At 39.2% G+C, this 12,327-nt stretch overlaps 1 protein-coding gene across 3 annotated transcripts in view; it reads right to left on the reverse strand.

Annotated features, from left to right (window-relative positions):
* The window catches only part of mbnl3 (muscleblind-like splicing regulator 3), a 16,943-nt gene extending 4,780 nt beyond the window's left edge, over positions 1-12,163 (reverse strand). For all 3 annotated transcript variants that reach the window (XM_037675241.1, XM_037675242.1, XM_037675243.1), the window contains exons 1-5: positions 11,915-12,163; positions 4,052-4,216; positions 3,413-3,616; positions 3,079-3,318; positions 1,332-1,485 (exon numbers count right to left, since the gene is read on the reverse strand). In XM_037675241.1, the coding sequence (XP_037531169.1) occupies positions 1,332-1,485; positions 3,079-3,318; positions 3,413-3,616; positions 4,052-4,216; positions 11,915-12,088 (937 nt within the window). In that variant the 5' untranslated portion in view covers positions 12,089-12,163. The remainder of the gene's footprint in view (positions 1-1,331; positions 1,486-3,078; positions 3,319-3,412; positions 3,617-4,051; positions 4,217-11,914) is intronic.
* Positions 12,164-12,327: the final 164 nt, after the last annotated feature.

The following is a 12,327-nucleotide window of genomic DNA, read 5'->3' on the forward strand; positions in this document are numbered from 1 at the left end:
CCCAATGTGTTTCGTTTTTGTCTCCTTGTGTATCGTTTTTGTCCCCTTGTGTTTCGTTTTTGTTCTCTTGGGCCATCAGCCACTTCTCCCCCAGTCAGAACTTTTGCAGCCAGCCTGTCACGCCCATCTACACCTGCTCCCTGTTATACCCATCACAATTGCTGCCACTTCTCTCATCAGCCCCAGTTATTTTAGCTCCTTAACGTCATCTCACTCACCAGCTGAGTATTATTGGTTCTTCTGCCACATCTGGTTCTCCTTGTGCCTTCCTGTGTCTCCTTGTGCCCCTTCTTCAGTTTGTGAGGACGGGGCATGTGTCTTGTGTTTTGCTGCCTTGTTAGCTGTTTGTGTCTCAGTATAATAAAGTTTGTTTTATTTTGTGAAGCTCTTTCTGTCAGTCATCATCTTTGGATCCAGCCTCCTGTCACTGTGAGAGTCTGGCTCAAAACTTTTAAAACAACAGAGATACTATCCTCTTTCAACATAAAACCCTCGTAGATCTAAAAAAAGAACTGTTTCAGGCTGGATGTGTGTTTGGGAGAGCTCTTTCTGTTAACTTTTCAGCAGGTTCAGAGATGAGAGGAACAGCTTTGATGTGCAGTTTGTTAGTGTCAAAATGGATATAAAGTGTCCAGAGATTGAAACAGATACTGTAAACTAAATATGTATTGACAGATATTTCCCCACCACATATAGAACTGATAAGTGGGTATTTTGCTGCAGACTCTTCAATAAATCATGTCCAACACCCTTCAGCTATTTCACTGATCAATCTGATGCTTTTTAAAGAAAATCCTCTTTTCATGTGTGCAAAATTTATACAAAATGTTTATGTAAATTCATTTTTTCCAACTGGCACATGTTTCTGATTGGCACCCAATAAAATGCAATCATATAAGATGTTCAAATTTAACGTTATGGAGATAAAAAAAAAAGCATAATTCTCTCAAAAAAAGAGCTGCATACAAAGAAGGGTAAAGCCCTCTTATGAGACATATGGTTGAAACGGCACGATACATCTTATTCTGTTTGTCTTATGCTTTTTCTGTTTACTTTGTCACCTGCCATTTTATTTCACTATTTTCTACGTTCATACAAAACCAAAGGGTCTTCCAACATCTTCAGCATCTGACTGAAAAAGAAGATTACACCTACTAATCTGTGGGTCAACAAAGCTCCAACATAAATGACGTTCTGATGCTTGCTGCTGCAACATGAGACCTCTAACCTTGTTTGAAGTCTCAACAAATAAGTTACCACCCCAACTGTAAATCATTTTATCTCACAGTCACATAACCTCTCTGTTAACCCACAATGAAGAAGAGACTCACCTGTGGAGATAAAGGCTGGTTGCTGGAGCTGCATGTTGGCCAGTGCTTGCTGGTAGTGAAACACGCTGGGGTTGAAGACTGTAGTTGCAGCTCCATTGCTCTTCTCTATAATCTGCCTCTTCGGTAGAGTCTGCACAGCTCCTGGAGGCAAAGCCTGAACAGGAGGAGAAATCGGAAAAAAGATGAGCGGGCATCACCTAATAACATCAAATATAAACGCACTGCCTACAATCCTTTCCCATGGGGATGTTGATTTGCTTTTAGAACCACAAGATGGCAGTGTGTCATCAAAGATGAGCTGAAGGTCTGCAGTATGGCTCAAAGGTCAAGCCAAGAGCATACTGAGACAAATGTGATCTTATTCTGTAATGGTGTCCAGCTAAAACACTCTATGGCCCTAAAAGATGCCAAAGATGAACACTAGAAAAACAAAAACAGAAAATAATCTAAAACATATGTACACAATAAGTCAAAACTATTTTTACAGTCAATAAAAAGCTGGTAAAAATAGTAGGTAAGGTCATTTAATTTATAAAGCCCAATTTAAATTACAGTATACAGTGAGTTTTATACAAGTACGCAAGTAAAACAACAATGAATGAAAAGAAACACAGTGTAGCCAGATGTGTCAGCCAGAAAACGTTTTGAAAAGAGGTGGATCATCAGCTGAGAATTAACGAACTCGAGAGACACACAATCTTGAACCCAGAACAGCAAATACACAATTATCTTCTTTTTGTTTTAGTCAAGAGTGAGGAGAAAGTACTACTATAGGATCTGAGGTGTCTACATATGAGAAATATAAAGAGTTTCACTACAGGTTTTACTGACAAGAAAGATTTTGAGCCGAGTTTGAATCTGTACCAGTGTGAGCCATTAGTAACTAAAAATACAGTAAAACCAGGAGCAACTTAGCAAAAAACTGTACAAGAGACGGAACAAAATCTAAATAAATATCAGATCATTTAAACTTTTGGCTTGAAATGATTCAAATTACTTCAAATTTTTACTGTCAAAATCACATGTTACATCTGCGGAGAGTTGTCAGTGTAATGTGTATTATTTCCACTCATCATGATCAATAACTCTCCTGTGGGAACGTTCTGCAATGTGCTTCTGCTCATGTTTGTGATGTGTGATATTAACTGTCCCATGTAACCACTCTTACTGTGACCAGTCAGTGAGGAACAGAAGGAACTGGTTGTTTTGATATCCTCAAGTGCTGACTGATATGATATTGTTACGATAGAGTTATGATATGGTGACGTGCCTTCAAGCAGAGCCTTGGACTCAGATCCACTCCTTCCTGTCTGCAAGCGAACCTTTCAATGGCGGCTCGGACATGAAGGGGAGGAGCTGAGGCCTGGGCTGGGGGTTGTTCTATAAAACTAACTTGTCCGGTTCAGGGAGTTAGAGCAGGTCAGGGTTTCACACAGATGAGATGAGAGCATTGATAAGAGTGTGATCTTGTAATTGCATGTGCTGTAAATGTTGGACTGCTCACCAAAGCTTTGTAAATAAATCTGACGAACTACACCTTGGCCTGTTTGGGAATCTCCTTTTTTCCATGACAGAGTGGTGAACAACAATTAAAAAAACATAACCCACTAACTATATTATCAAGTTTAAACTTGGCATAGGGATCATTTGATACTGAACTGTATTAATCTGTATAAAATCAAAGAAAATCACCCGTGGGGACAAATAACTCACAGTAAATGTTGCTATTGCAGCACTGAGGACTCACCAAGGATGCAGATGCTGTGTTTTGACTGGCTTGGTGCTGCGAGGCCTTGATCCTGGCCTGCAGGTGAGCCGGTGGGTGGAAATACTTGCACTTGTCTCGGCTGCAGCGGCCCTTTATGTAGTCCATACAGACGATGACGGAGTTCTCGCTGCAGTCCACCATGCCAGCCTCTAGAGGGTGAGCGTAGCGGCATTCGTTCTCACCCCGTGTGCAGTTACCACGCTGGAATTCTCGACAAACCTGCCGGGGCCACCGGGAACACTGATCAACATCTACCTCTCATCGTGCATTGACTAAACATAGAAACACAACAACTGCACACGGGGCTGCATACCTCTAGCTTGTCTGTGCGCGCATGTTTTTGTGCCGAGGTGCCATTCCCCATTGCTGCCAGGCCTGTGGGACTCCCAGGGACAAGAAGGGGGGAGGTGGGAAGCAGCTCAGGCATCAAGCCCATAGCTGGGCCCATGTGGCTGAGATATGGACTGAATGCCATGCTGGGACTGGTTGCCAGGGAGGGTGTCACTGGAAATGTTGTCTGAGAATAAAATAACCCACAGAAACAAGAGGGAGAGAGAGATAATGGCTTTAAGAACAACAAATCTACTTACAGCTGAGCAAGAAAAAAAAAGAGTGAAACAAGAATAACATGAAATACATTTGGTTTTGTCATTCGATAATCAACGATTTTGATTTTACTGAAATGCGTAAGACTTGGACCCATTGCAATTGTTTTGTGACTCTTTTTTTAATTCCTGTTTTATCTTGACTAAAGAACAAAAATCAGAATGGCAGCTTCCAGGAGGAGCACTTGATGTAAAACTAATAAAACTGAATATTGCATTATATATTATATTATATTAGCATGCTGCATTCTCAGTGAGAAATAACAATAATATATGTTTTCATTATTCTCAAACACAATAAATAAGTTAGCTCAGTCTTAGTCTGGGTCTTAGAGTGAACTGCTCACAATCGGCTGCAGTTGCGCTCCAGGCAGCATGAAGGGCATCTGTTGAGCCAACATGGCAGCCGCGGCCTTCTGTTGGATCAGGTTGTTTCTCCCATTAATCTCCAGCTGAGTTTTCAGGTGTGGAGGTGGGTGCAGGTATTTACAGTTCTCTCGTGTGCAACGACCCTGAAGATGAGAAGGGAAGAAGTGGAATCAGAACTGGTAGACAGTGTGACGTTTATTGATAGAAAAACAGTGATCAAATGTGTGTTTTGACACAAATGACAGCAGAACTTACAAATAAAAATAAAAAAAACATTGTTTTTAGCAACTAATTCAAGTTTAGCCAAAGACTCTTACATACAACCAAACACAACCTTTTCAAACAAACTTTAAAAACCTCTGGTTAATGTGTTCAAAGTTAGAGGTCTTGTTTTGATTATGAACCCCATTAGACCATAAACTGTATCTGAAACCATTAAGGAATATGTTATGTGAAACAACAAGTGTAGTATTTTAGCCAGCTTTGGACTTTTCCACTCTGGCACAGAAAAAAAAATTCAACTAAGGTCACTGGTGATAAAGACTAAAAACATCTGTTCGACTCTCATCGTTCAACGTGACAGATTCTATAACTCAACCTAGATTATACAGGTTTAAAAGATGATTTTTTTTTTTTTACAAATATATATATATATATATATATATATATACACACACACAGTATATATAGAATTTTATTTTTACATTTTTTAAATGTTGCCAAGGGCAAGACAATGGTGTGGTCATATTTTTAATCTGCTAATTCTTTGGGAATTCCTTGATTTTCTCTGAAAATATAAAAATTAGTACTTGGTTCCACTGCCACAAATACTATTAATGTTATCTTCTTTAATGTAGCAAACTTTTATTTAATTATGTTTAGCATAACTGAATGCACGCTAACACTAACAACAATTTCAGTCAATAATTGCTTTAAAATCAAAATCAGATGTCCCTAAACATTTCTGTGTTGAAAATGTGTTTTATGTACAAGCTGTCGTAAGCCGTTGTTCACCTGCTCATCTACATCCTTAAAATGTCACTTGGATGGTTTATCTTTAGGCCAAACCCACATAAAACAACTGGTGATATGTAAGGTTACTGCAAAGGTGACAACACATGAACAGAGAAAAAAGAAAAGGTCTAACAAACTGAGATCATTTTACAGCGACTGATCAAGGCCAGAACAAGTCAGTCTGAATCAATCTGCATTGCATTAAATACAATAGTACAATTCTACTGTTATAAGAGTGGAGGGGCTCCTTCAGGAGTGTGCAGAGAGAGCACAGGGCTAGCAGGGGAAGGAGTGAGCCTGCGTTTGGTGTAAGAATCAAAGCACCAAAACTGAAAAATTAGCTGTAAAACATTGGCTTTATTGCAATAAATGTACAGTGTAGGCACCAATAATAACAACAAATGTCACGTTTCTTAAAGTCACGAGATGTCTGAGTTTGTTTTGTTACAGTTGTTTGTTCATGATTTGTAAAGTGAATCGGGTCAACTCTCATGCTGTCCGTTATTATCAGAAAATAAGGCAGCAGAGAAGAAGGTGTTACGTCACGTCGTCATCGACTTATCTAAATGTGTAAAGAGAGGAAAGGTAAACTGGATTAGTGGATGGAAAATCTGTATTCATTTTGTAGTCATCATGTTGGTGGGAGTTTGCATTCTGAGTAAAAAAATGTAGTTAAAAACCCCCCACAGTGGTTCCGTTCATATCTGAGTGACAGAAGTTTTTGTGTAAATGTTGGTAATAGTTTATCTGCTTCAGTTCCTCTTTCCTGCGGGGCTCCGCAAGGCTGAAATCTTGGACCCCTTCTGTTTTCATTGTACAGTATCTGCTCCCCTTGGGGTCTATCCTGAAGAAACGTGGTTTTTAGTTTCATTGCTATGCTGATAACTGTCAGATTATCTGCCCTTAAAACCCAACAGTTCCTGCTCCATTCGCCCTCTGTTAAAATGTCTCGATGATATTAAGGCATGGATGGCTTCAAATGTTTTAATGATCAGAAAACTGAAATAACCCTAGCTCTAGCGCTGTCACGGATCCCGTAAACCTTGACTCTTTTCAGCCTTATCGGAAGCAGTCTGTTACAAATCTCGGGATGGTTTTAGGCCTGGACTTTAAGTTCAATAAACAGATTAACTCTGTTCATGAAAAAAAAACTTCTTCCAATTAAGGCAGATAGCTAAGCTTCAGTCCATGTTGTCCAGATCCTACCTTGAAAAAATAGGTCCATGCATTTGTTACAACCTGGCTGGACTATTGTAATGCACTTTATGTTGGGGTCAGTCAGACTTCCTTTCACATCTCCAGCTTGTCCAAAATGCTGCAGCTCGGCTATTAACAGGAACTCGTAGGTTTGAGCACATTTCACCAGTTTTGTCCTCCCTTCACTGGCTCCGTGTGCATGTCAGAATCATGTTTAAAATTCTCCTGTTGACATTTAAGTGCATTAACGGCCTTGCACCCGCAAAGCAGCTGGTCAGATGACCTCTCTGATCTATTTCAACCTTATGTTCCTTCTCGGGTGCTGAGATCATCTGACCAGCTGCTTTTGGTTGAAAGACCTGCAGGTTGAAGCTCAAAGAAGATCGAGCTTTTACAGTCATTGGCCCTAAACTTTGGAACAATCTGCCCATCAATGTTAGACAGGCTACTTCAGTCCTTGCTTTCAAATCTCTCCTGAAAATGCACCTGTGTTCACTGACTGTGATCTGATTTATTAGCCCATTGTTTCTCATTGTGTTTGTGCTTATATGTTTTTTTAATGCTTTTAATTATATCATGTTATTTTTACTTGATGCTGTGATTTTATTGTTAAGCACTTTTTTTCAAACAGTTGTTGTTTTAAATGTGCTTTGTAAATAAATTTGACTTGACTAAAAAAAGCTCATATTGAGGCTGATGGTCAAAAGAACAATTTACCGGTAAATAACTTTATTTGACAACAATTTCTGTGCCGAGGTACAGTATAGGCAGCTCATTGAAGGCAAGCAGTTTATTTTTTACATTAGCTTGCTAAGTATTTTAACTGCATCTCTGTAACTTTCACTTCAGTCATTTTGATGCTACAGTGTCATGTTGCCTTTGACTTCAGTGTTAGATCTGTGCAATCTTGTGTTAAAACTAAAGCATGCTATTTTGTTGGGGCATGAAAAATAATTAAGTTAATGACATTTCAGTCCAAATGTCTTTTACTTCAGTGCACATGAAGCTTTGCTGTCAAACATTTCTTAGGTTCACAAGCAAACAATAGTAACAGCAAACAGTACAATTTATTTGAGTTGTAAGTCAATTTAATAAAACAAAAGGTGCTGTTCCTGACCTTTGACGTTATCCAGAAATCAGATTTTGACCTTTAAATTTAAAGTTTAAGAACTGTGTGTACAAGAAGTGTACAGGTGAGCACACAGCCAAGTAAAAAATGGCCAGGAGAGAAGATGGCTCTCGCTCACATTGGAGACATAAGCAAACTTTGCGTCAGCAGGCTGTGCGTTTAGGGATGAGCCTGTAATGAGGACTGAGTCCCATGAGCCATCCAACTCACTGGGATAAAAATGAATCTGATATTGAGTATTCATATAATTGACTGAATTTGTAATTTTACAATATGAACACGAATGGATATAAAGAACTGTTATGAAGGCAATAAAAACTAGGGTAGAGAAGAAGGCCAATAAAAAGCGGTGCTGATGAGAGGTCAGGAATCTCCTTGTGGTAGCCATGGCAACACACTATGCAACACAGAGAAAGTCTGTGCTCCTGCAGAAAGGAGAGCTGGGACATTAATAAATGTAATCTCTGCATGGATCTACAATGCTGCTCACATTTCACAGCTGTGTTTTATTTTCTGGTGTCGTCAGACAAACTCCATGCCTTTATTCTGGTAAAAACTCAACGTTATAATAAAGCTTGTGCTCTGTTTGCACAATGATTCAATACAGTATAGCTAATTGTGTAGGGGAAAAAAAACAATAGAAAGTAAGTCCTGTCAGCTTCAGGTGCACTTTGGGTTTATTTCCATTTGAGAAATTTAGTCATCTCTGATAAAAAAAATATAGATATATTGAAAAAGTAAAGGAAAATTTTGATGTTCCAGTCTTGAATTTGCTCTTTTCGTATGTGCTTGTTGTATTTGCAAACTGAGTATCTTAATACTGGTTTGGACAAAAGATACATTTTGGTAATGATCAACTCAAAGATACATTGCATTACAGACAGAGTGAAATAATGCAAAGATACAATATTCTTAGCTCCTGCACCACACTGATGTCATTCAAATGTGAATTTGTGACATCTACTGTATGATGATGGGCATATGTGATGTCCGCACTAATCATATGAGATGACAGCAGCACTCCAGTTAACAAGGTAAAAAGATCTAAGTGGTGAGCTCTCCCCCTCCCTCTCTGCAGTCCATTCAAAGTGAGTAGACAGAGCTAATGGAGGAGCAATGGGGACTGACAGCAGTCGGTGTGCACCGGCCTGGAGATGCCAGATATGGGAGGGACGGTGAGGAGGGCGGCCATTAGCAGATAAATCCATAAAATTAACAAAGGAGGGAGGAGTGGGTGGAGAGCCAGAGGAAGGAGTGATGCTGTAGAGCATATCTGCTGGGGACAGAGCGTCAGTGCTTCAGGTCAGTTGACCAAAGACAACATCATCTAAGTGTAATCATCAAACACGCTCAGGGTAAGGGTGCCGTTGTAAACAGATATTTGTTTACTGTGCTGACACGACAGCCCTGCTGCAACCTGATTTGTAAACTGCTTCGACCTTCAGCTGACACCGTTCTTGCTTCTCTCGAACGCGACCTCGAGCCATCTTTTAATGGTTCCTCACTACCTTTGGATAAAAAAGGCTCCCATCGATGTGACCAGCACAGAACAAAGCTGTTGCTCTGTGCTAAAAACAGCCATGCCACTCAGAAAGATCAAACTATCCAATGGGTATGCACTCCTGCACTGTTGCTAGGCCCCCTCTCTCTTTCGCTCTTCTCCATCTCCCCTCAGCTCTGTAGGACATAACACAGAAAAATGGCTGAATAATAAATTCTAACTCAATAAACGAGGAGACAGCAGCTGCACTCAGACAGAAAGCCCCTTGTCTAGGACTCACTTCTTGGCTACAGAGAAGCTTAGAAGCGACTTGAATCTTCCACAAACAATGACACATCATCACACCAACTGCATATTTTGATTTAGTACATTTCGTGTTTTTTCAAATAACTGGAGCTTGTGTAAAACACATTGAAGTATCATCAGTTCTCAGTGGGTTTGTGTGTGTGCGTTTGTGTGCGCACAGTGCTGATGGTGTGGTTCTGCGGTGGAGGAGACAGAATAAAAGTCAGGAGAGCAGCTGCAGTAATGTTGAAGCAGAACGACCAATGAGCTCACATCAGCACAGATGAAGGAACAGAGCGTCAGCAGATCAGCTACCTGAGAAAAATACACTCCAGCAGTCATGATAACCAGGAAACACTGAGCTAAATACATCTTTACTTTAAAATAAATTTAAAAAATCTTTATTTTAAAGTAACATCATCAATTTATGTTTTGAAGGGATGTAAAACTCCCTATTATTTATCTCCTCCAATTAACCTGAAATTCTGCTACACTCGCTGTACCTCATGAGAAATCAGAACTTCTTAATTGTGGCTTTTTGTTTAGTTATTAAATGCATTTTCTTAAAAAAAAAAAAAATCTTTTTTTTTACTTTGAACCAAAACCACTTGTGTTCTATGTACACCGATTTAAGTTTACTAACCTAAAATGAATATCTGAAGTATTATTATTATTCTTTGATTTGTTTTTTCAGACAGAGATAGGAAATTCTGTGAAAATCGGGGCGGCTGTGGCTGAGTGGTTAGCGCAGTCGTCCTCCAATGCAAGAATTGGGGGTTTGAATCCACCAGCAGTCACATTCTGAAGTGTCCCTGGGCAAGACACTAAACCCCTCATAGCCTCTGATGTGAGTCCCATCAGTGTATGAATGTGATAAAACACTGATTAGTTTATTTAGAATAAACTATTCAATTAGCTTTGTATAGATCTAGTAGAGTGCTGTATGAATGGGTAAATGAGGGCACAGATTGTTGTGTAAAGAGCTTTGAGTGTCTTGATAAGACAGAAAGGCGCTACAGAAGTACAGTCCATTTAAATTATGATTTCTCATTTGCGACGGAATGCATTATTAATATATTAACAAAACACATCATAACAAAAAAAAAACAACACCTACCAGTGTTTAAAATTAGCACATTGAAGTAACAGTTCTAAATTTAAGGTAAAATATTAATTCTGCTGTGCTCATGGCAAGAAGGGAAGATAAGGGAGTTTTGTCCAGGGTGCATCCCAGCATGGACTATACTGGGATAGACTCCAGCACCTCTACCTTCAGTACCTCTAGCCCTGATCTTTAGGTGGGAAAAAGAAAGAGTGGATTTTCTAACAGTGCAGGATTGCTGTGGTGTTCTTGCAAACTGTCAGTCTGAATAACGAAGGCTCTAGTCAAGGACTAGGTTTAGGGTAATTTCTGCGCAAACAAACAGCTGGGAACGGATGCTGCGTGAAGCAAAAGGAAGGACTGGATTAAAATGTCTCATTAAGTACTCTGAAATCAGCTGCTAAGAAAACAGCTCTAAAGAGAGGTTTCATAAGAGTCCTGTGGTACTGTAATTGGGTTGAGTTTTGACCAAAGCATGCCACTGAAATTTATTAATCACATCGACTTAATGTAATATTGAACATTTGGTATTTCCTAATTCAGTTCCAAAACACCAAAATTAACCTGTAGGTGAAAACAACAATAAGCCTTATCAGGGCAATTAAAGACACATGAGAATACCAATCAAACTCACTCCAAAGGCCATTTTAAAATTACCAATTAACCTATGATGCATACTTTTGCACTGTGTGAGGAAGTAGGGGAATCCAAAGGAAATCTATGCAAATACAAGGAAAATATTTAAACTGGACATATATTTTAATGGTCACTATGCTAACCACCACAACACAGTCCTGACCTTGAATTAGGGCAATAATTTAAGACTCAAAAAATCTAATGTTTTATATTCCACCTTTAAAAACCAACAACTTTAGGGAACAATGCAACCAATGGGTTTCAAATATGAATTTACACTAAAAGTTTTTGTTTTAGTAATTTAATTTACAGACAAGGCTGACATGACTTTAATCACAAAATTAAATTCTTTTCATTTAATTTTGGTAATCTAAAGGAGGAAAAATGCAAATGTTGTCAGTTTTTTCTGTATCTTAAAGGAAATTTCACATTAGCTTGATTTCTTCATCTGATCTTTTATGTCAAAATAGTTATGAAGTGAAAAAGCACATGCATTTTGGACCATTATGGAGGCTGCAAAAATCATAACTATTGGGATTCTCATAAAGTTAACTGGACGACATGCAATATCATTCATTCCTTGGTTTGATCCCAGATCTTTAGGTTTACAAGCCGGTATTCACCCAATTTTAAAGATATGTATACAAGTCTTAATTTAGACAAGAAGGTTGTTACAACATGATTTTTCTCTCTAAAAGCATAATAGGACTTGTAAAATATAATTAAGAAATCAAAAGGCTCTGATAATTATAAAACTGTAGAAAACCAGCTTAACTACAAAGATCTGTGGGAAACCATAGTTTAAGAGTATCTGTGGATGTGCATATATAAAAATGTCTGTAAGTGAACGAAACCTCAACTACTAAGACACACCAAACATTACCACAGAACTGAACATGTCTGACAGAGAACATGGGAACCAGACACTTGTAATATGGCAGGAACTGATGTGTGTGATGTGCGAGTTGCATTGTTACCTTGAGCGAATCAAAGCAGGCGATGACTCGACCATTCTCCACATGGCAGCTCCGTGAGGGATGTGCAAACTTACACTCGGAATCAGACCGAGAGCAGGTGCCTCTCTGAAACTCACGACACACTTCCAAGGTCAGCCATTTGGTGTCTCGCCCCATGGTCATGCTGACAGCCATCTGAGACGCACACAAACGCTGAGCAGTGGCGAGGGCAAATGAACGGAAAAATGTCCTACGTGACCAAGGGTGACTAATAGTGATTCAATAGGGGAAAAAATCTTTCCGGAAAAAACACAAAGGAAAAAAAAAAACTATTTTCCCCTTAGTGCATATAGGCCTTGAGTTCTTTAGTTGGTGTGTTTTGGGGGATGTTTATTAGCTCTTCTTGGGAAAAGTGGCAGCTGAAGTTGCACTGC

This window comes from Nematolebias whitei, chromosome 4 (genome assembly GCF_014905685.2).
Source record: "Nematolebias whitei isolate Nwh7 chromosome 4, NemWhi1, whole genome shotgun sequence".
In the NCBI taxonomy this organism is placed as follows: Eukaryota; Metazoa; Chordata; class Actinopteri; order Cyprinodontiformes; family Rivulidae; genus Nematolebias; species Nematolebias whitei.